Source organism: Neofelis nebulosa, chromosome 15 (assembly GCF_028018385.1).
Source record: "Neofelis nebulosa isolate mNeoNeb1 chromosome 15, mNeoNeb1.pri, whole genome shotgun sequence".
Taxonomy (NCBI): domain Eukaryota; kingdom Metazoa; phylum Chordata; class Mammalia; order Carnivora; family Felidae; genus Neofelis; species Neofelis nebulosa.
The window spans coordinates 33,574,556-33,601,580 of record NC_080796.1 but is presented as its reverse complement, the minus strand read 5'-3'; the positions used below and the strand labels follow the sequence as shown (position 1 = coordinate 33,601,580).

At 50.8% G+C, this 27,025-nt stretch overlaps 2 protein-coding genes across 4 annotated transcripts in view; one reads left to right on the top strand and one right to left on the bottom strand.

The window, feature by feature from the left end:
- The window catches only part of KIAA1614 (KIAA1614 ortholog), a 42,158-nt gene extending 40,441 nt beyond the window's left edge, over positions 1-1,717 (top strand). For both annotated transcript variants that reach the window (XM_058700137.1, XM_058700136.1), the window contains exon 10: positions 504-1,717. In XM_058700137.1, coding sequence (XP_058556120.1) covers positions 504-697 — 194 coding nt within the window. In that variant the 3' untranslated portion in view covers positions 698-1,717. The remainder of the gene's footprint in view (positions 1-503) is intronic.
- A 12,713-nt stretch (positions 1,718-14,430) lies between these two features.
- Positions 14,431-27,025, bottom strand: part of STX6 (syntaxin 6) — a 47,039-nt gene continuing 34,444 nt past the window's right edge. Inside the window, exons 5-8 of one of the 2 annotated variants that reach the window (XM_058702404.1) lie at positions 25,010-25,135; positions 23,702-23,808; positions 19,317-19,411; positions 14,431-14,615 (exon numbers count right to left, since the gene is read on the bottom strand). In XM_058702404.1, the coding sequence (XP_058558387.1) occupies positions 14,539-14,615; positions 19,317-19,411; positions 23,702-23,808; positions 25,010-25,135 (405 nt within the window). In that variant the 3' untranslated portion in view covers positions 14,431-14,538. Of the gene's footprint in view, positions 14,616-19,316; positions 19,412-19,437; positions 20,256-23,701; positions 23,809-25,009; positions 25,136-27,025 lie in introns of those variants that run through there. The other variant, XM_058702405.1, reaches the window with a different exon arrangement.

The window sequence follows — 27,025 nt, the reverse complement described above, 5'->3', positions numbered from 1 at the left end:
AGCAAACCAGATTTGCATTTGACCTCAGCCACGTTCATTACTCCAGTGAGCCTTCCCACCACTCCAGCTACTTGAAGACAGCAACTTGATCGTATTTATGAATCCTACCTAGCACAGTACCAGGCACATAGTAGGTCTTTTTCTTAATTTTTGAACATCAGTTTCCTCCTTATTCTACAATCAAAGCTCATCCCAGAAAAAGATAAGGTTAGCTCATTCACACTGGGGTATACACAAATAATAACAGTTTAAAGGGCATTTTAAAAGAGGAGACAGAAAAATGAAATTATACCATGAGGGCAGGCACACTGTATCTATGTAGAAAGCCTTGTGGTTATGAGGTAGAATAACGAGGGTGTGTGTGTATGTGTGTGCATGGAGAAGTGCCCTGTGTGAGCACCTGCTTCCCCACCCCACGCTAACCAGCACCCACCTGGTCAGCGTTCCACAGAGCTGCATGTCCTTGGATTTCACCTGTTAAATTGTTCTGTTTTCCTTTACAGGGTTCTACGTGCAGGAGATAGCTGATTCGAGCATGGCCAAGCTGTACTCAGGGCTGCTGGGGGTAGGGGATGAGATCCTCGAGGTAAATGGGGCCAAAGTTGCAGGGCTGGGCTTGGCTCATATCAAGGAGCTCCTGGCCCACGCAGACAGCTTGTCAATCCGTGTGCTGAGGCAGAGGCCCGTCCCTCGGTGACCCAGCGGTGCTCCCGCCCCGCACAGTCACTCCCGCAGAAGCCCTGAACTGGCCTAGGAGGAATGGAAATGCACTGCACAAAGCTGCTTTGTGGACCAAAGACAGATGACAGTGGCATGTAACCCCTGTGGCAGGGCGTCCGTGATTGACCACCATACGTGAGGGCAAGAGCCTGCTTGTGTGTTTTAAGGATGTTAATTTACGTGGAACTGGGGAAAAAAGACCTGGATCTCCTTCAATGCAAGAAGTGGGGTCAGCCTCTTTCCTTACCTTTGTTGGCAAGAGGAGAGAGAGGCGGCAGGTACTGGGGTTGGCCCCTGACCACCTCTTCACCCCCAAGTCCTGTCCCACTCTCTGTCAAGGGCTCCCCCAGCCTTCCACACTCCAGAACCAAAGAAAGTTCTTGGCCATATTGGCCTTGAGCCTGCCTTTAAAGTCTCATTCCTTCCATATCCCATTGAACACCTTTGTTCTTTTTCTGGAAATGGGCAAAGTGTCCTGGAGTGACAGCCTTACAGCCCTTGGCCATATATTCCAAGCCAAACATTGGAACATGTGGTCTGGTGTGAGAACATCTGGGAGATGTTATCTGGTAGCCAGAATATTAAGAGTTTCTGGGAAATTTTTGTGATATATAAAGTTGAAGGGAAAAAAAAAACCAGACGAATTTCCAGGAAGAGCAGCCATGGCCAGTAGGACTGGCCAGCCCCGCCCCCACCAGCCTGCCCTCTGCCTCTGCCCAAGGCAACACTGGAACTGGCGGTGAGGGCCTGTCTTCCTTCTCCTGTAGAGTGTGGGCACGGCTGTGGCTGGTGCCAGGCTGTCCCCAGCCACAAGCTCTCTGCCCAGACTCCCCGGTGGCAGCTGTGGGTGGGTCAGCAGGAAGTGCAATGACAGGGTACAGGCAGGGGGATGGGCTGTCTCACCAGGTTGCTTCCCTGCTCTAGGCCCAAAGGGTTGGGACTCTCTGGGAATGGATGGCCGTGTGTCAGTCTTAAATTATTAAAAAGCAAAGCTGAAGCTTCTCTCACTCCAAGTCGCTAAATTCTGGGCTGGATGTTCACTTGACCTTGAGTGGCCAAGAGCAGGGGCCTGAATTGGGGGCAGAGGGAGGGAGGACACAGGGACAGAAGTGAACTGTATTGAGCATGCCAGAGGGAAGGCTAGGGTAGTCCCCCAGGGTTGGGGTGACAGCCAGGGTGGATGCAGAAGCCTCCAGGGACAGTCCAGGTGCGTTTATGAACAGGGGAAAGAATGGAGCTAGGGGCCTCCGGTGGGTGATGCTGGGGTGAGGGGTGCAGTGAGCAGTTCAGTACTGTTTTAGAACTTGATAAAACACACAGCCTTAGTTAAAATGAGTGTTCATAGCAGCTTTCACTGGGCAAGGTCACTGAAGGGTACATGTGGCCTGAGGGAAAGGTGATGGGGGGGAGGGGACTGGCAATCCTGTGGAATGTATAGTGAATGTTCTCCTGGGTCCAGGCCTTACCTGCAGGAGCCAGTTAAAACTCCCTCTTTACTGCCCCCTGGAGGCTAGGGGGTGAAGGGTGCTCCCAGAGCACCAGAGTGCTGCAGGATGGGGAGACTGAGCCACCTGGGATGGGGAATGAGGAGGGGTGGCTCCAGCAGGGGAGCAGAGGGGCCAGTGGAACAAGTGTTTGAGCCTTCAGGGTGTGAAGAGGGTGCTGGAACATGTCAGAGACCAACCTGGGGCCCCCAAAGCTTGGAAATGGCCCCATGGCAGGACAGGAAGTAGTCATGGGGAAAACACTGGCAGCTCCTGTACCCCCAATTCCTGGCCTTGAGCTCATGAAACTTGGGAAATTTCATATTGAAAAAAACTTATGGGAGCAAAGGCACCTCTGTTTTCTCTGTATGGTGAGGACAACGTGCCTTTCCAGCTCCAGCCGGGAAGGAAGGGAAAGTAGGGGGCTCTGGCCAGGACAGGACTGGGGAAGGTCTCTAAGCAATACTGGGCATCTGCTTTTGTTACCTCCCAGGGCCAGGGCCAGGCTCTTGACACATCTTATTTAGTCCTTAAAAACAGACCTGCCATTTATGCCCTGTGTATCATCTGCCTTTACACAGATGGAGAGCTGAGTTGAGCAACAGTGAAAGGACATTCAGACCTGGCCTCTCTGACTCAAGGCCACTCTTCCAGCTGTGACATCTCCCACCTCCCCCCCCCTCCCCCGAAAAAGGCTTGACAGAGGGGAGTAGACACTCTGGACTGTGTGAACTAGACCTGCACTTCTTCCTGAGTAACATGAGGCCAGGGGCCCTGACTCGTGTAGGTGGGTGGGGACTTTGGTTCCTCCAGACACCTGCCTGACATCCCCATCTGCTCTGTCTGGGGAGCTGCTAACCAGGTCAGCCCTGTGTCACCCACAGGACTGTCAGAAAGCGCCTGCTTAGAACCTAGTGGAGTAACTAGGAGCCAGGCCCTTTGACAGGCAAGGATCCCCTGGAGATGAGAAAGACGGCCTCAAGCTGCCATAGTCTCAGGGAGACACAAACATGCCCACATGGCCTGGTGTGTGCGGCAGGAGAGCCTGGCACCTGGCCTCTGGGGTAGACAGCCTGAGTGATCAGCTGGGGGGAGGGAGCTTACCGACAGGGGACACCCACGCAGGGTTTTGTAACATGAGTAGGAACTTACAGGAAGGATGAAGAAAAGGACGTTCAGGCACAGAAGATAACAGCGTGCGCAAAGGTGGCTTTTTCCTGTACCTAACCTATGACCTTCCCCCATCCCCCCACCCCCCAGGGCAGTTTATCGGTATTCTGCGTCCAGAGCTCTCTCCACAGAAGCCATCAGATTTGGGGACTACACAGAACAGAAAGTGGCTCCAACTTGGGCCTCAGACATGTCAATATCCTTAGGGTGACAGGTGGGGGTGGGGCGCAAGGTCAGAAGTCGCTAGCGGAAGCCGGGGTGGGGGGATCTGGGAGGGAAGGGCGGTCCCTGACCAACCTCGCTCCCACCGTCGCCTGCTAGAACCTTTTTTTTTCAGGGCGCCTCTTCTCGGTGGCGGAGGGGCCGGCGGGGGGCGAGAGCTCATCTCCAAGGCGGAGTGCGGCCGGCACCAGGTTCCCTGGGAAGGGGGACCGAAATTTGTCGCGTGTCAGCGACCTGGAGGCGACTGTTCGCAGGCAACCGCCCCACGCCCTCCCCGCCAGGCTACTCTGCTCCGACGCGCGTGTCGCCTGCAAGTCGGGACGGCCGGGCGGGGCGATCCCGCGGGTCCGGGCAGGTCGCACAGGCGGCTGGCTCCCCGCGGGTGCGCCCTGCCTGCCACTCGGCCGCCCGGGAGGTGCCCTCCGCGCCGGCCTCCCGGCCTTTGTTGCGCGCCGCCCGCCCTCCCGCTGTCGTGTCCGCGCTGTCCTTCCTGGCGTCCGCGGGGGCCGGCGCGGGAGACGGGGCTCTGGCCGCACTGCCCCGCCCCGGGGCCGCCCGGCCTGGCGCGGGCTCGTTTGGAGGCGCAGGACGGCTGGAGCCGGCAGTTTTCCAGAGGCTGGGGGCGGGGTGGGGACGGGTTGCACGCTCCCAGCCCCCAACAGACACACGACGCAGGAGCCCTCGCTGGGCGCCGGAGGCCGGGAAGAGGCTGGCCCTCACTTTGCCCCGGAGGGACGCACGGCTGGGGACCGTGGGAGCGGACAACCGGGAGGACTGGCCTGAGCAGGAGGAGGGATGGGACGGGAAGCGAGGCGACTCAGGACTGGCACGCGTGGCGGGGGACGCAGAATGGGGACCGGTACGCGCAGTGTTCCGAGTCTCAGGATGGAGGAACCACAGGCGCAGCTCGGATTTGGGAAATGAAGGTTAATTCAAAGGCGTGCAGTCACTGTGGCGTCTCCCAGCCTGCTCTGCTCCTCCGATCTCCCAGAGCTCTGTTGGGGACGTTAAGGATTCAGTACTGAATCCTTGAGGCAATTCTGCCAGGAACGGACTACTTATCTCTGCTTGCAAACTGGCAGCCGAAGACTCAGGTTAAATTATTTATCTAAGGTCACATTGCAAATATTACTAGCGGAGAATGGATTTGAACCCGGCCCTCTGTGACGGCCAGCCCGTGCGCGTCCTCCCTCCTGGAACCCTGTGGGGCTCACCTCATCCGGAGGCCCTCGAGCACCCGGGTTGGGCCGACCCCTGACCCCAGCACCCCCGTCCCCCATCTTCACCAGGACGGCGTGAGGGGTTCGGCTTCAGTTTTTCTGCAGGGAAATTGCGTTGGCGCTCCCATCTCCCCGCGGGGGGCGGGAGGAAGTGGGGACAAGATCATTTTCCAGAACAGAGTTTCCGAAAAGCAGGCGTAACCCACTCGTGGGTCATGTCTTGTGGGTCGACACCAATATTTTAAAAGGTAGCGTTTCGCACAAGGCACGTGTAGGTTTTGAGAACCAATTTTTTCAGAGGGGTGTGTGTGTGTATGTGTGTGTCCTGAGCTGTAGCTTAAAGGATCGTTCTGACCCCTGCTCTGGAGCGCGCTGAGAACACGCCCTCGGCACCGCCTGGGGGAGTGGTGGTTGGAGGGGAGGCTGCCTCCGTCCTCTGTTACCCGGAGCTCCACATCCGACCTCCGCGACCTCTTCCAGCGGTGCGCTGCCTGCAGAACGCTGCTGAACCTTCCTGGACTGGTGGCTCGTCCGTATGTGCGTGGCCCCTAGGGGAAGAGGCATCCTTGATCCTACAGCCTTGTCGCCGAGAAGCCCGTGTCCCAGGGGCAGGGTACAGTGAGGTGACTGGACTTCCTGGTCCTCCAAACCGGCCTCCGTGCAGTGGGATTCCCGCGTGGGTACTTAGGGGCAGGAACTGTTGGATCCCTGATCTGGCCACGCCCCAGATTCCCGCATTCACTCACCCATTTCCTGCTGCTAATTCGTATGCCCTTGCTGGAACACCCTTTCCCTTGTCCACCCGCGGACTCCTTGGCAGCCTTCAAAAATACTAGAGATGCCTGTCCAGCTGCCCAGGGAAGCATTCCAGGAACACCTGCGTGCTGACTTTGTTCCTCTTCCCTGTGGTCCCATATAATCGGGTGCCAGGGCTCTTTATTGTGGCTCTCTTTTCAAATAGAGTTTCTTGCTTATCCTCCATCAAACTTACCTGGCAACACCTGGGCTTCCCTGGTCCATCTGTTCAACCCATTTCCTACCCCAAATCCCCAGGTTGGTTCTGGAGCCATTCACAAGGCTGTCACCAGATCCCCTCTCTCCCCTCCCCCTCTCGCCCTCCCTCCCCACCATCCTCTCTGAAGTTTCCCTCCTTCCTACAGAGCCAGAGCACCTGCTTAGAAATGGCAGCAGCCTTCCTTGGCAAGAAGCTCTGCCCAGCTCTCTCAGGCTGTGGGCTTGGCCAGGTCGGAGCGCCGGGCCCTGAGGAAGGGGCTGCTGTCATTGGCTCTGAATCTCTGCCCATGGAGCCAGGCTTTAACAGCTGCCCTGCCAGGCCTGGAGGGCATCCGGGGCTCTTCTGTGGATGCCTGGGTGCCCGCTGGGTCTGCCTTTGTCTTGTCCTTCTGCAATCTGGGCTCAGGCCCCAATTCGCAGTGTGGGGCTGTCCTCAGGGGTCTGGCCAGGTGCCAGGTACTGGGGAGAGGCCTGCCCTGCCCTTGGGATGCCCACGTCCCCAGGGTGGAGACAGCTACAGCTGTGAAGAGAGACAGCCAAGGGGTACAATGGAAGCCCCAGGCAGGAGGCCCCACTCCACCTGGTGAGAAGAAAGGCTTCCCAGACGAGCCAGCCGTGGGCTCAGCAGCCTCCATCCAAGCTCTGGTGTTCTCTCAGGAGCACGGAACGCTAGCAGTGGCGGGAGCTCACAGCAGCATTCAGATGCCACAGCTCTGATCCTCACCCTGGGCTCCACAGACGTCTCCAGGCTTTTCCGAGTTCGTATCAGGAGTCTGGCTCACTTACTTTTTGCCTGTTTCCAGCCAAATAAAAGCTCCAAAACATTTTATCAGCAAGGCCAGCCTGCCTGAGGTCCTTGGCTTAGCAGATCTCTTAACTGTACAGTGGGCATATGGGATTTGAGACGCGGTCAAGTCCAGGGTACCTGGTGTCCGTGCTTTATCTTCACTTCTTAGAGCAGTGCTTTAACCCACCACCAACTCCTACTACAGCTCTTTTCTCTTTGAAGGGACGCTGGCCTCATACTGGTCCAGTCAGACCTGGGCCCTCCTCCTGACCCTACCTCTTCCTCATTTACCCTTGGGCAAACGTCTTCGATGCTCATGCCCGTTTGTGGGTATAAACTGGGCACCAACGGGGTTTCCCTTGTGGGGTTGTAAGAATGAAATGACCAAAATTTCACTCCCCGTCGTGTCCCTGATGCCCATGATCAAAGACCTGCCAGCACGTCAGATTCTTATCAAATGTTGGCCAGAAGTTTTAGCTGCTAATTAGGTATAAAATTTGAGAAATCTGTTCCTATGAGTTGATGACCTCTTCCCAAAGGCTGGCCAATCTTAATGTGAACTTTTGTGAACGCAGCTAGAACGCATCCGACGATGTGGTGAGGAAGGGGATACCACTGCAGAGGTCAGAAAGGTTGGCGATTTGGCCACCCAAGCTGGGTTCTGAACACCTCACCTACCGAGAGGTGTATTGGTGGGGATGTTCGTGCCCAGGCTCTGCCTGCATCTGCACCAAATGGAGCCGCCGCTAATGTTCCAGTTGTCAGTGTCGTCTTGGTAGAAGGGTCCCTGTTTCCAGACAAGTGACGCCCCCAAGGTGCCAAGGATCAAGGTTTATGTGTCCTCTTGGACAGTGCAGCATTGTGGCAGTATGGACAGCTCTTCCCTTCCTGGGAGTTTTTGTCCCAGGTCTCCTCTTGTATTTTCAATGTGAGTTTTATGTAAGACTTGTAGCCAGTGGGGACCTTGTGAGAGACAGCACATCACTCTTTTGCTGTGCAGCAGAGCCACGAGTGGAGTCAACGTGCTGGTGGCTCCAGAACCCTCAGCCTTGTACACGGCCGGCTTTTTCTCGTCAACGCCACACGGTCCGCAGCTCCCCAGGCCTGGGAGAGGGGCAGATTTGCTTTTATCAGGGGGTACACACAGCCCTTCCTTCTCAAATATTAACTGTAACCCTCAAAATAAGCATTCATTCCTCTAGCAAGGCTGGTTAGTATGTTGACGTGTGTTAACCCTCCTTAGCTATTACATTTGGGGGAAGTCAAGCTGGGGACTCATGAAGCACGGATGTCCCAATTTCTGTGGTAGCACTGAGAGCCAGCAAGTGGCTCTGCCTCGTCTCAGCTGTGTGACCTTGAGAAATCACTTGTGTCCCCGTTCCCTCATCTGCACATTCGAGATAATACTAGATGAGGTAACTTCATAGTCTCAAAACACCATTTTAAGTTATCATCTGCATTAATACAGATGAAGCACCTAGAACGCTGCTGGGCACATAGAAGGTGTTCAGATAATGAGGGAAGATGATGAGGACAGATGGGATGATGAAGGTCCCTGTCCTTAAGGAGCTTATATAGCCTCGTCATCTTGTCCGACACAGAATCGAAGGAAGGCTCTTTCACCTGCCAACTGGGATGGCCAGTGTTCTTGCTGGCCAACACTTGGGTGAGGGGGAAATAAAAGACTCAGTTCCTTCTGTGTTGTTTCTCTGCTCCCCACACTCCTTGTCCCAACTGAAACTGTGCCGTATGGTATTCTGAATCCATAATGTGGTTATTTTGGGGTTTAATAATTCACGTAACTTGCCCAGCCCAAGAGAGCACAATTTATAATTCAGATCTTCCAACAGCCACACGCTTTCCCCACCCGAGGCATACGCATATGTCTGTGTTTACTGGTGGGGGCAGAAGGAAGGAGCTGTATGTAAGTATGAAAAGAAATAAGAGAAAAACAAAACTTAAAAAACAACAACTGACAAAGGTCATGGTCTCTCCATTTCTCTTTTAATACTGAACAGTATTCTTTGTACAGCTGTAACATGATTTCAAGAGCAGAAATAAGAAACATTACTGATAGACTTCAGGGTGTAAAAATACCACTTTGAAAGACGGCTAGTTGAGATTTTTCTTACGCAAGTATTTTTAAAAAGTTTTCAAGTTTATAGTGTCATCAGTTTGTTTAATGTCAGGATTACGATCAAAGCTATGGAAGAGGTTTTATTATGCAGGGATGGTTTACTGTAGCCTAAATTCCATGATGCAGGAGCAGTGATTCTGAAACTACAGTGGGCAGCAGAATCCCCTGGAAGCCTTGTGAAACACAGCCCACTGGCCTCACCCCCAGAGTCTGTGATTCGGCAGATCCAGGTGGGCCTGAGAACCTGCATTTCTAGCAAGCTCAGGGGCCATGCCGCCACCGCTGGTCCCACACCACACTTGGGAGACCCAGCCTGTCGAAAGAGCAAGAATGTATCTACCTGTGGAGGGGGGTGTAAACTGGCACCAGGGCTACTGGGCTCTTCTCGTGGGGAGGAAGGGGGGTGCGCACCATCTGGAAATCACCCAGGCATTTTAAATTCGAATCCTTGATCTCACCTCTTTAGTTTGTGCCTTCTGGTTATTTAAAAATAAAACACCGTAGGTTATTTATCCTTGGAAGAAAAATACGACAATTTAGTCCTGCTGAGTGTTGCCACGTATTACACATTCGATTTTTTCATTACGCTAATTTCTGATTACAAATGAGCCAGTGAGAGCTGATCTCCACTTAACACAAAATGAATCCACAATCATTTACAGCTTGCGGTCTTTGGCCCTTTCCTGGTTTCCAGGCCACCCTCACCCAGGGCATTCTCCTGGGTCAAGTTAGGACACGCCCACATCAAGCTTACAGGTAAGTTCCAGTAACTTCTTAGTGGGAACACCTGGCTGGCCTCTCCCCACCCTGCAGACTCTCTCTTTTCCTGAGGACTAGGACGTCTGCCTCTCCCAGAGCAGACTTACCCCCAGGGCTGCGATTCCTGTTCAGTAGCATGGTCCCGGCTAAAGCCCACTCTCTGCAGAGTCCAACAAGAACAACACTGGACATGGGGTCACCCCCAGGCTGACAGAGAGCCTGGTTCGTGTGGAGAGCTGGGGTACCACCAGGGTGACAGAACAAGGCCCGAGAGCTTTGGTCAACAAACAATGAAGCCGGGTGGTCTTATGTCTAACACCCCCTGGAGGATCAAGTAGCTTCTGGGTTCAAGAATTCATAGCCTTAAAAAAAAAAAAAAAAAAAAAAGAAGGTAAAATACACTTTCTCTCACTGGTTGCACTTGGCAAACCAGGTCCCTACCAAGCAGTCGGGCAGGTGACTGGGACAATGACTGCTGAAGTGCAGTTACCGTCCACACGGCCTTGGGGAGGGGCATTTCTGGACAAAGGTCACATTGGAAGGAAAACAGCACCAACACATTAGTCTACGTCAGAGGGAAACCAAGCTTTCTCCTTCCTCCCCACCTCCCCACCCCTGCATTGGTAAAGAGACTCTAACCTAATAAGGAGCTGTCACATGCAGGTAGATGGCAGCAACACAGCCAAGGGGCCGCTGGAACTTTCGGAGCTTCAGTGTTTGTCCAAAAGCAGACGCCCAGAAACTGGAGCGAGGGGTGAACATGACAGGTCACTGCCGGCCTACCCTCTTGCGCCGCTGAGGTCACTGGCCGCACGCAGTGTACGAGCTCCCTGGGGCCCAGCCCAAGACGCACCCCGGCAAATGCCGCCCTGTCTGCTGGGGGAGCTGCAGTGAGTGGTCTCGTCTCCAAAACAAAAGGGCCGCGCTGGGTGGTCCACACGCTTCCAAGCGTAGGTCAGGGATGCTGGCCCCAGAAGCCAGCAGGTCTGGAGTTTCGGCCCCACCGAGCGACCTGTGCTAAGCTGTGCGGGCTTCTGTCTCAGAGGGTCACTGCAGGGCTGCCCTCGCCTGGACGGCTGTTTCCCTCTGCTTAGAATTCTCTTGATTTTCTGGACTCAATACCAGTCAGCAGCTTCCCAGTGAGCAGGACGGCAAGTAAACACGGGGAGCCTGGTGTCCGCATTCACATCTGACGGACTGCTGCGCAAGCACATTCATGAGAGCCGGGACAGGGCAGCGGACAGAATAGAGAGTGGGTCTCCCCTCATCAGGCCAGCCTGGTGACGGGACTGCCCCTCCCTCAGAAGCAGAGGCCCCGGGGGGGGGGGGGGGGACGCTGCTGCACCCCGCCAGCAGCCCAGGCCCATTCCGTGGGGCGTGGTCTTCGTGAACCAACTCGGGTCAGGCGTGACGCGGTGTGACAGAGGGTCGGAAGGTCTGAGAGCTCTTTGGTTTCACCTCTCTCTGCTCTTGATGGAGAAAGAACACGTTTTTCAAAAATGTTATTCTTCAAAAACCTGGGAGGGAAAGAGATGCCAGCGAGAGGAACACAAAGAGGGAGGTAGTGCATGCCGCGTTTTGGAACTTCTGCTTTTCAGACTGTCCCAATTTTGTTTCGCTTCCAAGTTCATCCTGCAGTACAAGGTGAAGCCAAGCAATCCGAGTCCACAGAGCTGAAAAGCAACTCCTATGTATAATTCAGTTCCTAGATCTTCAAATGCTATGAATTCTCTAGAAAGGTAATGGTCTCACTTTATAGCCAGGGAAATTACCAGAAGAAAGATCTTGGCTCTGCCACCTTCGCTTACAGAAGGTAAAACACTTAACAGAGACAGATTTCTGTTGGAGTTAGGCTAGATTTCTCTTCACAGCCCTGAATCTCACGAGGTGAGAAGGAGTAGAAGTTGCCAAGTGGTTGGCTACCAGACCCATCAGTCTGTTTAACTCTGGCTAAAAGCAGAGAATAATGGGCAAGCTCCCAAGTCTCTCCCCCTTCGGCTCTGGCGTGAAGATCGTCATGTAACACACACACAGTGACTTCCAACTGCCACCCAGCAGCGGGCACACAGAGAGCACGGGGCGTTTTCAGTCCACACAAAGGCAAGATCAAAGACGAGGATGAAAACCTAAAGGTATTTCGGTTTTCCAGCTGGACCCCCCACTCTGGCTAACTCTCTCAACGGTTCATTCCCCCAATTAACCCCCCAAATCAGCTGATTAGAAAAATGTTCTTGCAATAAACGCAAGTTGAGCTGTTTCTCTTTATCCATCACATTCTGCCAGTTCCTTAGAAATGATGAGTACGTGTCGAGGTGCAGAGGTTGGAGAAAGCCCAACTGCTTCTAGGATGTGCCCCTGAGCAGCGCAGGGCGGTCACGGGTGTCCACTGCTCTCCCCCTCCTATCGGCCGGGGAACCACTTAGGTGCCCTCTGGAACCCGGCAGTGTCGGGATCACCGAGGAGGCAACATTTGTCCTCAAAAGTCAACCTAAGCCCCTGGGTTACTCTCTTGGACCGCCATGGTTTGCGGTCTGGGTGGAGGCTTTCAAATGAACACTCATCTGTAGCGATGCCCCGTAGGCCCAACAGGGTCAAGCCCAGGATCAAGCCCGCTGGGCCAGGAGTTATGCCTGGGGCAGAGCTGGCTCTGACGAAGATATTAAGAGGCTGCCTGTCAAAGAACAGTTCCTCTGAGGCGAGGAGACAGGGGCCTGCAGGGAGCACGCATGCAGTGCTTGTATTTTCAAGTAAACTTTCCTCCTCCTAAATAATTCCCTCTTCGGCTTCAGGACTCTCGTCTACAATAGCCACTGTTCAGCAAATACTTGAAATTAGGTGAGGTCATCATGCCGATTCTAGATTCATCCAAACACTTAGTAATTAAGCCTTCAGATTACAAAACCTGCCGCCCCCCAGCCCCCCTCCCCTCCGACACCAGGGAAGCATCTTACTCATTCACGACCAGGCGTGTTCCCAACAAGCCCCACTGACGCATGTGACAGTTGTGTGGGGCACAGTAAATCTGGTAATAGGAGGACAACAGCATGGCTTGTAAAGAGCATAATCATACAGGCCATTAGGATGCCTACTGCCTCGTGTGATGTGGAGTGTGGTTACAGTACTGAGACAAGGTCCCCATTTATGTTTAACAAAGACCTGTATATTTTAATGCAAATCTAAGGACCATCCCTGTTCTAAGTTTAGAGAAGACTATTTGAATGAGTCTCAAAACTTTGTAAAACAAATAACCTAGTACCCTATATCGGAAGCCCTTTGTAGTAATCTTTTTTTTTTTTTTTGCTAATTTGAAAAAAATAACTTATTTATATATCAGAGTTGACTGTAAACGTGGATGTCAACCACCCTTTTAGTTTTATAAATCTGCTTTTAGCTTTCATCAACAGGCAGATTTACTTACCTACCATGATCCTAACCATGAGAAAATACCCTTCTTTAAAAAACTGTTACAAATATTTATTAAAAAGTGCAAGTCAAAAGTCAGCTGGGCAAGTACATCATTGCAAATCACAAAAAAGGGCGGGGGGTGGGGTGGGGTGGGGAGAGCCCCAAAGCAAATAAACAAGAAAGACAAACAAGAAAAAAAATTAAAAAGAAAAAAAAAACAACCAGCGTGCCGAGGAGTGGACCCCAACAGATGAGGAAACAAGAAGTCCAAGCTAGAGCTCTATCCGGATGTTGGCTGTGCTTTCCAAGTGCACAAAAAGATGGTGAGGACAGCCACGGCCTCCCCTGCCAGGCTCTGGGTCAGCTGCTGCTTCAACAGTGGTGACAGCATCAGGGAGGCTATAAAAATATCCTATAGACACGTGTACGTTGGAGGCATTTAAAAAGTCATCAGAAGCCTGAAATTTAGCATCTCAGCAGTTTCAGCTACTAAAACTCAATTAAAGCATCCATTATTTAAATTTGGATTGGCTCAGTTATTTGAATGGATGATTAAAAAAACCAAAAAACTGAGTTGTCATCTTAGGGGGGAAAAAACCCTCAAGTTCACCTACCCATTCTTGCCATGACTCACAGGGTAAGAGAAGTCTGGTTCAGAACTAGCCTTTTTTGTCATTATGGTTTCTGAGTGTCGCTGTGCTAATGATGTACTAACCACTCCCAACCGTGACCTCCTCCCCCCACCCCCGCCCCCGGTGCAGAGTGCCACAGGAGTGACCTAACCGTCGAGGAGGCTGGCCAGGGACCCTAACCCGTTCAAGTGTGCAGTAGCCATACAGTTAAAGGTGGTCCTAAAAATACAAGCTGCACCAGGACAGCAACGTGAATTTGGCAAGGCTCTGACCTCCAGCAGCCTCACCCACCGTTCCCTCAGCTGTGCAAACTGGGTCCTGCCACCCTCAACTCCCTTCAGTTCAAGCCACCCGTTGTTAGCATCCCCAAAGCCTAGTGCTTTCCATTATTCTCCATTAGCTATTTCTTACCACAAAATAATGTGCCTGGAAAAGCAATTTTATCCCAGCACTTATCCCTGAAAAATGGATCGGTGCGTCTTCTGTCAAAAACTGCTTCTTGGGCCTTCTGTTCCCATCAGCGACCGGCTGTCAGGGGCAGCGGGGCATGAAACGTGCCCGGGAGCCCGCACTCTGGACAGGGCTCATCAGGACGGGACCGTGGTGCGCCGTCGGAGCCGGGGGAAGGGTCTGGGCTGGAGAAAAGAGCTGTCCGAGATGGATGGAATGAGCAACAGCAAGCGCTAGTGGAGTCTGCGGAATTTTCTGGATTCCTCCGAGGCCGTCCTTGGGGCGTGAGGCCTGGGAGGCAAAGCAGTGGCGGGCCATCCTCAGCGCGGGCCAGGCGGGCCAGGAGCTCATGGTCGTCCACCCGGTGTTCCCCGTGGCCCTGCCAGCGCCGGGTCAGAGCAGCTGTCAGTGGTGGGGTCACGGGGAGGGGGGTCAGTGCAGGCCGCGTCTTCCAGAGAGAAGCGGGAGGGGACGGCAACGCCCGGCGTCGCTGCCCGCCTCCCTGGGTTCGAGTGCAGGAGGGGCTGCGCCGGCCGTGTCACAGAACAAGGAGGAGGACCAGCACGACCAGCAGGACCACGAAAAGGACGGCGATGGCACACCACTGGCGCCTGTCTGGAAGGCAGGAGACGAGGATTAGCACTCTCGGGACTCTACGTTCCCCAAGGTACAGTCACCTGCAACTCCCCGCAGCAGAAAGGGGCCAGAGTGTGCCGATGACGGGGGCTCGGAGGATCTGGAACCCGCCCGCGGGCCGGGTGTCTGTGCCTGCACCGCATGTGCACCCACAGCTCTGCCGGTCCCTCGAACACAGGCCTGTAACCAGTACGTGCTCCGTGCTTCAAGTCTTTCATTAAAACCCGTGGCTCTCAGCTGGCTGCTGGTGGGTACCATGTCCCTGGCAAGGTGCTGGCACTGGCATTACAGATCAAAGCCCATTCGCTTTAATCCTCTACCGAAGCCAAATCACTTCATTCAACAAGAATCCTGTTCTTTGCTCAACGGGCACTAGGGGAGGACGGAAAGAGGATAAAAGCTCCCGCTGGTCACTCCAGGAAATGAAGGGCTGAAAAAGCAAACTCCGGGGACCATAAGCACAATCACCGTTACGCCACACCCCTCCAGGAGAGATTACTGGGAAAGTAACTTACACAGCTTACCACTGAATCCAAGTGGAAGGCCTTCTCTGAAACCTGCCCTACCAACACTTCAGAACAAGCACCGGAAACTAAGCGGCTAGAGTCCATCTAAACGCCAAGAGCAAGGAGTCGCGGAGGAATAGAAGGGCCCACACAGATCCCAGCAGAGCCCCAGCTCCACCCACAATCCCCCGCGTGCCTGGCAGGAAACACGAATACCCTCGTTCACCCTGGGCTGGGCCGGGTGTGGAGCCCAGGGTGCCGCCATTGCCAGGATGCCTCCTGAACTTGTGGAGGTAGAAAGAACAAGCAGTCTTTCTACAAAGGGCCAGACTGACAGAACAGACTTTCACTGGCCTATGAAAACGTACTTCCGCTGCTAGAGAGGGGTCCTCCATTTAAACAGAGATATGAAGGTAAACGGATTCATCAAAAGTCTACTTGAAAGCCTGCAGATTCTAGGACACCATGGCTATGGAGGATCACAGTATAAGAAGGTCTGCATCTAGGAAAATCGATTGCAAAGCTTTCCTCAAAGCAATGCTAAGTCCACAAACCAGTACTTAAATTATCTAACTGCCACGGCTGGCAAAATTTTAGAACCGGCCAAGAGACTGCCACCAAGTGACAGTAAGCAAAGTAAGTACCTTCTTGGTGGTGATCACCTTGCTCTACTTCAGACACTCTAGAAACTCACTTAGAAACTGTGATCAGGGCAAAGACCCCAAGTCTGTTGGTTCCTTGTCTGAACAGGACTAGTCCAATGGGCACGGGAGGCAGAATTGGCCTACTCAGATAATATTTTTAATCTGTTTAACTATCACTTCACTGCTCAAGAGAACTTGAGTTAATCTAGCATTCTTTCATCTATTTAAAAATGCCTATAAGAACTTCAAAACACTCATTAAAATGATTAGTTGGTATTCTTCCAGGACAAAACAGGCAAGATAATTGCTTCCTAACCATCCCTGTCCCCCCCCCACCCCCCAACATTCTCAACCCTAGATTCCCAATATTGAACCAGTTTTCCACTTTTTGGCTTTCCATCAGCCTCTCCCCATGCCCCTCCCACCTCCGATCACTCTCTCTTCCAGGATTGCATTAAATAGGGGTTTTCATCAAGGACAACATCCCTCATACAAGCTAGCACAACCGGGACGCTCCTTTAAAGCCATTTCCCTTTGAAGTGCTAAGCTGCTGCTAGGAAGCCGAACCAGGTAACCTCACCCGCTGACTTCTCCCCAGAAGGGGGGCAAAACTAACCACAAAGGCTTCTGCGCTCTCAAGGGAAAAGCCTAACCAGCTTTGTAAGCTCAAGACCTGCTTCAAAAAGTAGATGGGAACAAAGAGAGCTCCAATGGCAGGTGTTTCTCCCCTTCCAGTATATTTTCCTCCACTGGAGAGAAAAGATAAAAAAATTCTAGAAGGTGAGGGAAGACTCAAAAGAACCTTCTACTCAAAAGAATACACTGGGGCGCCTGGGTGGCGCAGTCGGTTAAGCGCCCGACTTCAGCCAGGTCACGATCTCGCGGTCCGTGAGTTCGAGCCCCGCGTCAGGCTCTGGGCTGATGGCTCGGAGCCTGGAGCCTGTTTCCGCTTCTGTGTCTCCCTCTGTCTCTGCCCCTCCCCCGTTCATGCTCTGTCTCTCTCTGTCCCAAAAATAAATTAAAAACGTTGAAAAAAAAATTAAAAAAAAAAAAAAGAATACACCGTCCTTGGGTCACTCATAAAGCAAGTGTGGCATCTTGGCTGATTTCTTCCACAAAGCAGCCAGCCACGGGGAAGGGCAGATGTTCTGATTCTCCGGAACCGTGTGGCTGGCATGTGAGCTCGGTTACTGCCTGATCGGACTTCAACGTGTCTTCATATACTTCAAGTACAGATTAAAAAGCAGCGAACTTGCCCAGAAGTTATGGAGAACAGAGGCAAATACAAATTGCCTTGGTGTCAACCTGAAGCCAAGAGCACCAAGCAGGAGGCCCTGAGCAATCTTTCTTTTGGGAGCAGGCAAAGCTTAAAATGAAAAAACCATGGGCAAGCTGTCTAAACTGAAGGGCCTTCCAGGCTAAATTCTCCGTCTCCTGGCCCTTTTTCTTAGACAAATATAATTGAAGTCCCTACTTTGCTCCCCAAACTTTTCTTTCAGGATAAAGTAGCATAAAGCATAAGCAAGGCTCAGTGCTATTTATACACACTGAACGGCTTATCACAATGCAAGCACTTTTCTAAATTATTCATTCCCGGAATGCTGAGAAACAAAGACACAGTGCATCTTTGTTCTTTGCTCTTCCCCAAACAAAACTGGTGCTGAAGTAGCTACTTGACTTTGTGATGAATACACACACTAGAGAGGGCCTGGGGTTTACACTGGTTATGTAATACTTCACTAATTATTATTTTTTTTTTTTTTAAGTAGAAGCATGAAGGTGGGAGAGAACAGAGGAATAGGGAAGAAGGCTTTGCAAACCTTTCTCTAAGTGTGTGAAAGATTAACTAAGCTGGTGCCTGCTTCAGGCGGTGAAAAGCTGCTGGAGGCATAAAGGTATTTGTCCCTGGAGAGAAAGAAGGAACTAAGTCTGGCTACGAGCTTCCCTCTGTTGTGGATAAAAAAACAAAACAGGTCCTTTGCCCTGCAGGGCCATATTCTGCCTGACTTCCTATTTTTTAAAAAAGAAACAAGCATTAAGTAAGTACTAATACGTGGGAGACACTTTAAACACTTGTACATTAATTACTATTATTTAATTTAACTTCCACAGTGCTCTGAAGAAGCAGGCAACAACCTATTTTTTACAGGTAAGAAGCTGAGCCCCAGACAACTGTTCTTTAACTTGACTATGAGTTAAACTGCTGGAAAGCAAATATAGATCTGTATTAGCCTTAGCGCAGAAGGCTGAATGAACCATTAGACCCCGTAACACATACCTGATGAGAGGAAACCCACAGAAGAATGAGGCAAGAAATGGGAAGCTCCAGCGGGGGTGCTAGTGGTCTGCTTCAACAACATTTACCTCACCTCGAGGAGTACCTCAGTTCCTCCCTTGACCAAGCCACCCCCTGCCGACTAAAGAAGAAAGGAGATACTGGATGTTCTTCCGCTTTAAAATACAGTATTTCTAATGTACTACGGGAGGTGGGTTGCTGCCATCAACAAATAGAGTCCCTGGAACATATCTTCCTACATAGTGACCAATTTGAAAACTGTTAAAATTTCACCCCACTCTGGCGCAAATCTGCTGGAATATTTCACTTACGACTTTAAGTGAAAACAATTTATTTTTTATTTAAAAAGATTTTTTTTTAAGTTTATTTATTTTGAGAAAGAAAGAGAGAGAGAGACCGTACGCATTGAGAGTGGGGGAGGGGCAGAGAGCGAGAGAGAGAATCACAAGCCGGATCCCCGCTGTCAGCACGGAGCCCAATGCAGGGCTCAATCTCACAAACTAGAAGATCAATGAGATCATGACCTGAGCCAAAATTAAGAGTCATATGCTTAGGGGCGCCTGGGTGGCGCAGTCGGTTAAGCGTCCGACTTCAGCCAGGTCACGATCTCGCGGTCCAATCCGTGAGTTCGAGCCCCGCGTCAGGCTCTGGGCTGATGGCTCGGAGCCTGGGGCCTGTTTCCGATTCTGTGTCTCCCTCTCTCTCTGCCCCTCCCCCGTTCATGCTCTGTCTCTCTCTGTCCCAAAAATAAAAATAAAAACAAAAACGTTGAAAGAGTCATATGCTTAAATGACGGAACCACCCAGGTGCCCCTGAAAGAAATTTAAATTAGATCTGTAAGGCCATCTGATTCTGAAATGGTAGGAGTTTTTCAATAAAAGAAAGTCCAGGGAAAACAATAACCGGCTTCTTCATTACTGTTCCCTATTTGGGCAAGGAAATAAGAAAGTGAAATAAAAAAGGATTTTGTAATTGCAGTGAGAGTTGCTCCACTAGGAGAAAAGCCACCCACCACACCAGCCTTGTGCGGTGGGGGGACACAAAGACCACTTCTCCGGTGAAGGCCACAAGTGGCAGACGAGGCCTGTGCCTACCGGTCTTCCTTCTCTGACAAGAAAGCAGACCCAAAAATGTACGACAGGAGAGAGATCTGAAGGGGCACACCTGTGAGAACGCTATAGACCATGTTTCTAGAATGAAGTAGGAATTCTTAAGCTTTAAATGCCATACATACCACTGGTCATGTGAGATACTTTTGCAAGTTTCTTCATCACATTGTCCAGCCGGGACTGAGTGCTCTCCAACTCATGGGAGAAATCATCCAACATACTGGAAACAGAAGCAGACACAGAGGGGTGGCTGGTAAGCACAAAGTCTTGGCAACGCGCTGCCCATGAAATTAAATCATGGTAAGGTATGATCTTACCCCACACCTCAGTGTTAGCAAACCTAAAACAGGTAATGTGGGGGTTTGATCAATCTATTATCCAAACTCCTTAGCACAAGACATGTTTTTTTGATTTCAGAATTTTAGGAATTTAAAAAAGCAATGAATTACATATGCTGGATATTAGCCAGCACTCACAAGCAGGGTCTGGGGCAGACCCCATAATCAAGCATGTTAATGTTTCTGCAGAGGAAACTAACAGGAATCATAGCTGCAGTGAGTTCAGGTTAGGTTTCCTGTAATATGGGCTTGCTGAAAACTTAAAAAAAATTTTTTTAGAGCTTTGTAGATTTTAGAAATGTAGACCAGGCAGTGTGGAGCTGACTGATAGAAGAACAGAAACTCAGTGGCAATGCAGTGCTCTAGAAAGAGGCTGTGTGAGGTCAGACAACCAGGCTTTGCCACTTGCTTCCCCTGCTACCTTGACAAGGCACCCCACAACTCTTTGGCACAGTTTCCACATCTGTAAAATGGGGTAGCTTCCCTGCCGGGGGTCTCGTGAGCACCAGGTCATAACACAAAGCACTTCGTGGCGACAGGAGCCAAACATACTTTAATAATCATTGCCTGTAATGCACTCTGTGCTTTGTCATAACGCCGGGAGGCCCTGGGACTGCCATTCCTGACGGTGTGTGCTCCTCACCTACACCCGCAGAGAAGCCAGTGTTTTCCCACGGGGAGAAGTGGCTCCAGGAAGCTAACACTATTTTGCTGTCCAAGGTGCAGCTGGGAAAGAAAACACCAAAATACTCTCATCCCAACAATGTTTATTTCATAAATCACCAAACATTCCAGACTTTTCAACTCTGGGCTAACATGTGATCATCTCAAATACAGAATGCAACATACCAATTAGTCTTATTAAGACCAGAGGTCTTATTAGTAAGGCTCTAGTACTCTGACAGCATCAATGGCGGCTAGAAAGTCCTGGGCTTGGTCTGTGCCCACATGAAGCAGCCGACAACCCTTCAGAATTCAGGGCAACCGACTCCTCATTAAGTCAATTAGGAAATACAGTCCATGTTGACAACTAAATAAGCAAGTCTTTGTCCCTTACCTGAATTTTCACATTAAGACATTATTAGCTCATCTTAGATCCTGGTAGCATCTTAGCCCTGCAGCTGCAGACCTATCCAGGCAGGGCCAAACGCCGAAAACACAAGAGCCACCTTTGTATGCCGGGCATGACTTTTCCGACTGAGGACAAAAAGGCCAGTCACCCAGCCTCCGGCCCAAGGACACCCACTAACTAGGTTTCCAGCCCCGATCTATCTCTTCGGCGCTGTCCAAAAGAAACAGGCTGTGAATCCGTACGCTATTTTGTATTTCTGGTAGCCACACATTTAAAACAAAAAGGAAGAAATTAATTTTCATAATCTGCTTTATTTGGCTCCATATAGCCAAAACATTATTGTTTCAACATGTAATCAATATTTAAAAAATCATGCACAAGCTACTTTGTGGGTTTTTTTTTTTTTTCATAGTAAGTCTTCAAAGTCTGGTGCATTTACATTTTGGCCACATCTCAGTTCAGACTGACCACATGTTACGTGGCCAACGGCACAGCTGCCAGTGGCTACACGTCCTGAGGAACACAGGTCAGAGTCCAAGACCCACGTGTTCTCCTTTGAATTTACTTATTATTTTTACCAAAGTGACACATACTCTATTATTTTTAAATATTTTTAAAAAAATATATATTTATTTTTGAGAGAGAGAGAGAGACAGAGTGCAAGCAGGGGAGGGGTGGAGAGAGAGAGGGAGACATAGAATCGGAAGCAGGTTCCAGGCTCTGAGCTGTCAGCACAGAGCCCAATGCCAGGCTCGAACCCATGAACTGTGAGATCATGACCTGAGCCGAAGTCGGACCCTTAACCAATTGAACCACCCAGGTGCCTCGACACACACTTTAAAGAGCTAAATAGCACGTTAAGAGTTTTCATTAAAAAAAAAAAACAAAAAACCCAAAAAAAACACAGCTGTTTCCCGCCCCCAGGACAACTGCTCCAGCCCCTCCCACTCTTCTCTCGGGCTTTCTCCACTTTTTGAAGTAAATGCTTGCACCAGAATCCTGTCCTGCTGACTCTGCACTAGAAGCGCTAGGGCTTTGCTCTGCTCCCATTTCCTTCCCCATCTCTGCATCCACCCCACACCTCCTCCTCCTTCCTTCCAACATGATTTTGTCACGGTGTGAGGAGATCGCCCTTCGGGACTCACGCTGTCTAGAGCGAGCAAATGCTCTTCCCAGCCGGTGGCTCGTGGCCACCAGCTTGCTCCTTGGCTCTCCCCACGGCTGGCCGAGGGTTCAGCTTTCTCTGGTCGGTAGAGTCGGTAACCATCCAGGATCTGAATGTTATGCTGATCGTTTGTTATTTCATGCTCTATGTCCCCATAGGTTTTATGCGTCTAAAAAAAAAAATCCCTCTGCCTGCACTCTAGTGGGCTTTAGGGAGGGAGTGGAGATAAAAGGTGTATTTGGTGTGTTCAAAGTCACCATCTTTAACTAGAAGTCTACCAGGCTTCTCTGTCATCTACCGAAGCCCAAGGAGTTCAGGCAATTAGTCCTTTCCCGTCCCCCAACTGGTATTTTAGGGGAAGAATGCACTTTAGACGGAAATTAAACACGCATGCCTAGATTCCTGCTCTTGTAGCTTCCCACTTAGTCTCCCTGCCTCCACTCTTGCTCCACTGTGGTTGGTCATCTAAACCGCAGCTAGACATGGCGCCTGGTGGCTCAGCTGGTTAAGCATCTGACTTCAGCTCAGGTCATGATCATCCCACAGTTCATGGGTTTGAGCCTTGTGTCGGGTTCCGTGCTGATGGCTCAGAGCTTGGAGCCTGCTTCAGATTCTGTCTCCCTTTCTCTCTGCCCCTCCCCTGCTTGTGCTTTGTCTCTCTCTCTCTCTCTCAAAAATAAACGTTAAAAAAATTTTTTTATGCCACGGCTAGGTGGGCCTGCCTGAAATGTAAACCTGACCATGGTGTCATTCCCAACACAACCTTCATGGTTTCCCATCACCCTCAGAAGAGAAAGCCCTAACCCCATAACAGGGCTTCTAAGGCCTCCCTGTCTTGACTTCTGCACCCCTCCCTACTCCCATGCTCTAAACACAGTAAACCTTTCTGCCCCATGCACTTCCTCACTCTCTGTCTCGGTCGGCCCTCCCCTCACCCCCAACCCTTCACTGGGACACCTTCTCCTCACCCTTCAGGTTCCAGTTAAACACATCTTCTCAGGGACCTGGGCTAAGTCAGGTCTGCAGCTTGCGCTAGGTGAGGGCTCCCAGGTCCCATGTCCTTCCTCCTTCCTTCTCTGTCACCTCTTAATGACTTACACCATTTGTAGAACGTCCGTTCTACACAGTAAATGGTAAACTCTCTGACGGCAAAGACGGTCTGTTCTGATCGCTCCCCTATCAATACCCAGGACCTCCAGCAGAGCAGGTGCCATTCTGAATTTATGAAGAATGAATGTATAATGCTGAACTTAAGAGTGCAACTGGAGAGGTTCTGAAACATCCTAGTGGATGGTCTTACTTTTTCAGAAAAAAAAAATTGTGAAATGAACGGGTTTTAGAAGGATGCTTTTGGGGCCATGCTTCCAAGCACAAAAGGAGATTGTCCCGAGGGAAAAACAAAGAAACCCAATTGTTTTTTCTTGTTTGCTCTGTGTTTACTTTTTACTTTTGAGGGAAGATTTTTTTATTAATTGAGGTTAAATTTATAGACTTTTTTTCATAAAGTTAAAGTTTAAGATGCAGAGCAAGAAGTTTTATTCGATGGAGCAGGAGAGTCATGGGGTGATAAAGTGAAGCCAGCTCATGTCCCATCCTCTTCGGGACCCAAATCCCCAGGGAGGTTACAAAAGCCAGATCTGTCTCATGCTCCCATTCATCATAACACTCCAAGAATCTGCTCAGAGGAGACTGGATCTGTTTTTGCAAGGTGTAAAACTAACATGAGAATAACTCTGCCTAAACCCTGCTGAAAATTTTATCTGATAAATTTGCTTCTTTGGGGGAGGTCAGTCTGCAAGACAGAATGAAGACAGAGCTGTAAGTAAAACAGCTTTTGGTTTCACTGGCCATGTAACTGTCAGGCTTTTCAGGGGTCTCTGAACACGGCTCTGCCCCCCAGTTTCCCTGCAGTAAGAGGGGCATGTCAATACTCACACTGCCTGTTCCTCCAGCTCCCCTCCGATGCGCTGGGACATGTTCTTCAGCACCCCGATGCTGCCAGAGACCAGCTCCAACTGCTCATCCTGCTGCTCCACAATCAGCTGGTGCCAGAGAAACGGGAAATAAGCAATGAGAATCCATCTTACCTGGCTCCAGTCCCGGTACTCTAGCAGCTGCTCACGTCTTTGCCAACTTGGGACAATTCTCATTCAGAAGCAAAGCCCAGAAATCCAAGGACCAGACCATCGCCTCTGAGAACACACTGCTCAAAAGGCTGGGTTGTCAGGCTACTGATACCTCCTGCTGATCCAACGTGTGAACAGTCAGCAAACCTTGAAACCACCAAGGGGGACTGATGCCGTGTGGCTCGAGTCCATTGAGGGAAAAGGCCAGGGCCAAAAGCACCTGTGCAGTAACCACTGAGCCAGGGGGGATTTGGGAAGAGGAAGCCCACACCAGGGTCAAGGTCTCAATCCACAACAGGCTGCCACAGCCTAACTACGAGAGAGAGCCTGGCAAACCTCTGAATGTGGGAAAACTGTGCACACCGAGTCCTTTCCTTCCTGCTCAAGGACAAACCAGAGGCGGCCCTGTGGCAGTGAGCTGTCTCAAGGACAACCACTGAGTGATAAATAATTACTGTTAATTGTGCTGTACCTTCCTCATTTTCTGTATATAAAAAAGTCTACTTGATTAATAGCAATTTAAGTAGACAACTGGTTAAACAGACATGCTAATGGAAAGAGAACACACAGTCCTACATGTATACATACAACTTCGTATTTAAGAACCAGTTTCAATGCATAGAAAACCCTCAAATCCCCAGATACATTGTTCTCAGCTTCCTTTTTAAAATACAACTACATATCAAAAGCAACAATGTGAATATAACCAACCTCGCTTTCTTTCTGCTGTATAACCTCCACCAAAGCAATTATTTTTACATATAATGGATTTTCAATGAAACAACAAGGACTCAATTTTTCTGAAAGTGCCTTTGTTGAAATGAACAATAAACGGAGTATAGAAGTGGAGGCGGGGAAAGAGGTTGCTAGTTTTTTGTGTTTTGTTTTTTTCAATCAATGGCCTTGTCTGTCAGTTGTGGATGTCTGGTCTGCTTTTCCTGAGAGAGCTAATCAAGCTTGGATCTCTTGACAAGGTCGTGCTCCGAAGGAGGTTCACGGCACAGGCGGACGCAGGCCACCGCAAGACAAGTCCCCGCTCCCCCCCCCCCCCCCACCTGCTGGCAGCGGGACAGAGGGAGGGCCTGGCTCCCACCGCAGCCTACGGGCCCTCGGGTACCTGCTGCTGGGCCTGCTGCTCCTCGATGAAATGGGAGTTGGCTAACTGGAGCTCGCGGTCGAGGCGCACATACTTCTCCGTCATTCCGGCACTCCAGTTCTGACCACCACTGTCCCCTAGCAGTGCCTATGAGAGCAGGACGGGGCAGCCAGGTTGTGGGGGGCAGGAAACAAGTCATTACTATCTGCATAAATGCTCCACAGCAGGAACATAAAGAGTTCTCATACTGCTCACGGTGCATTTTCCACCGGATCAGCCTTTTGTGTGGTGGTGGAGGTTGGTGCCTGCGTGGCACAATTTCAGGAATGCCGGGAAGGGCACCCGCTGGCTCCAAGCTTTCCCAATGGGACTCAAAAATGGCCTTTGGTCCCATTAAAATGCAAATAAATGTCAACTTCAAACCAACAAGTGCCCATCTGTACACACTACATAATGTAAAAGCACTTGGTCTCTGTAGGTCAGCTCTTCCTACCCTGGGAAGCTCACCAGAGACTCACAGGTTCTGGTGTAATCCCACAGATCTAGAATCCTTTTTATTCAAGTGTGAGCCAGGGAAGTTTCTGGGGTTTTGTTTTGGAAGGAGGTGGGAGAGCGCCCTAGTATGATAAGAAGCTAAGTCACAGCCTCTCACACACAGAAGCCCCAAGAACCACCAATGTCTCTTCAGTTTAACCCATACATAAATCCCAGTGCTTTTCCAGTTGAACGAAAGGGCTACAGGCTTCCCAGATAGGACCTGGGGGTTGCTTCACAGGCGGACATGGCCACGAATGAGTGCCTGATCCTGATAACCCAGGCGAGTGCTGGGCCTGAAGTTAGAGCTCTTCACCAGGGTCAGGTTTCCCAATATGAATTCAAGGAAGTTTGTAGCCAGAACAGGATAAGTCTGGAAAAAGGATAAGTCTCCCTTATATGAAAAGGCCTGTCAGGAATGGGAAAGCTCATTCTCGGCTTTGGGCTCGGACTGGGAGCCCCATAAGCCTGTCTGACTAGTTGGTCAAAGTTACTGCTCACACCAGTCCTGCATAGAGAGCCAGAAGATGCTGCTGACTAAGATTCTTTCTCCTTGTGCGGTTGCCAGATCTTCTTACTGGGTACTTTTTATCTCCGGAACTGTTAAAAGCCTAACTGATTACTTGCTTCTCTGTCTGAAAAGCCCTTTACTAGCCCCTTGGGACTGACGTGGCCCACTTTACCTGATGCTCAGAGCTGAATTCGGTCAAAGGGCCACACTTTGGGTATTGGGCTTGGCAAAGCTCCGAAGACAGAGCTTAAGTGCTGAGGTGATTATGAGAAGGGGACCAGGGCACAGGAGAGCCTCCCGCAGTCCTTGGCAACCTGGCCTCTGGAGGAAGCAGACCCGAGGCCTTTTGAAGATGGCCCTGCCCTGCCCTGATTGTAGGGTTGTCAAGTTGAAGAGATCCTGCTCCTTCTGAGCTGAAGACTCTAAGAATCTCTAAGGAGGGCAGTGGGGCCTAGTGACAATTTTTTCAAGGTCAGAATAAGGCTATATATAGTGCATCATTAGGCTACCGACAGAGAACTGGGGGCTCCACCAGCCTGGTGTGCTCCTGGGGACACAATCAGGGCTATTTTTCTAGCACATCCATGGTCTACACTCAGGTGGACATATGTCACACCATTAACAGTCGTCTATGCTTTACTGTGAAGCAGCTTAGATTTCACCAGTCTGACTTCCAGGACTCTGTTTTTTTAACTTTTTTTTTTTTTTTTTTTTTTTAATTTATTTTTGGGACAGAGAGAGACAGAGCATGAACGGGGGAGGGGCAGAGAGAGAGGGAGACACAGAATCAGAAACAGGCTCCAGGCTCCGAGCCATCAGCCCAGAGCCCGACGCGGGGCTCGAACTCACGGACCGCGAGATCGTGACCTGGCTGAAGTCGGACGCCCAACCGACTGCGCCACCCAGGCGCCCCTCCAGGACTCTGTTTTAATGGGAAAGGAGACGGCAAGGGCCCAGGGCACTGGAGGACCAGACTGTGTGCAGGTGCCAGA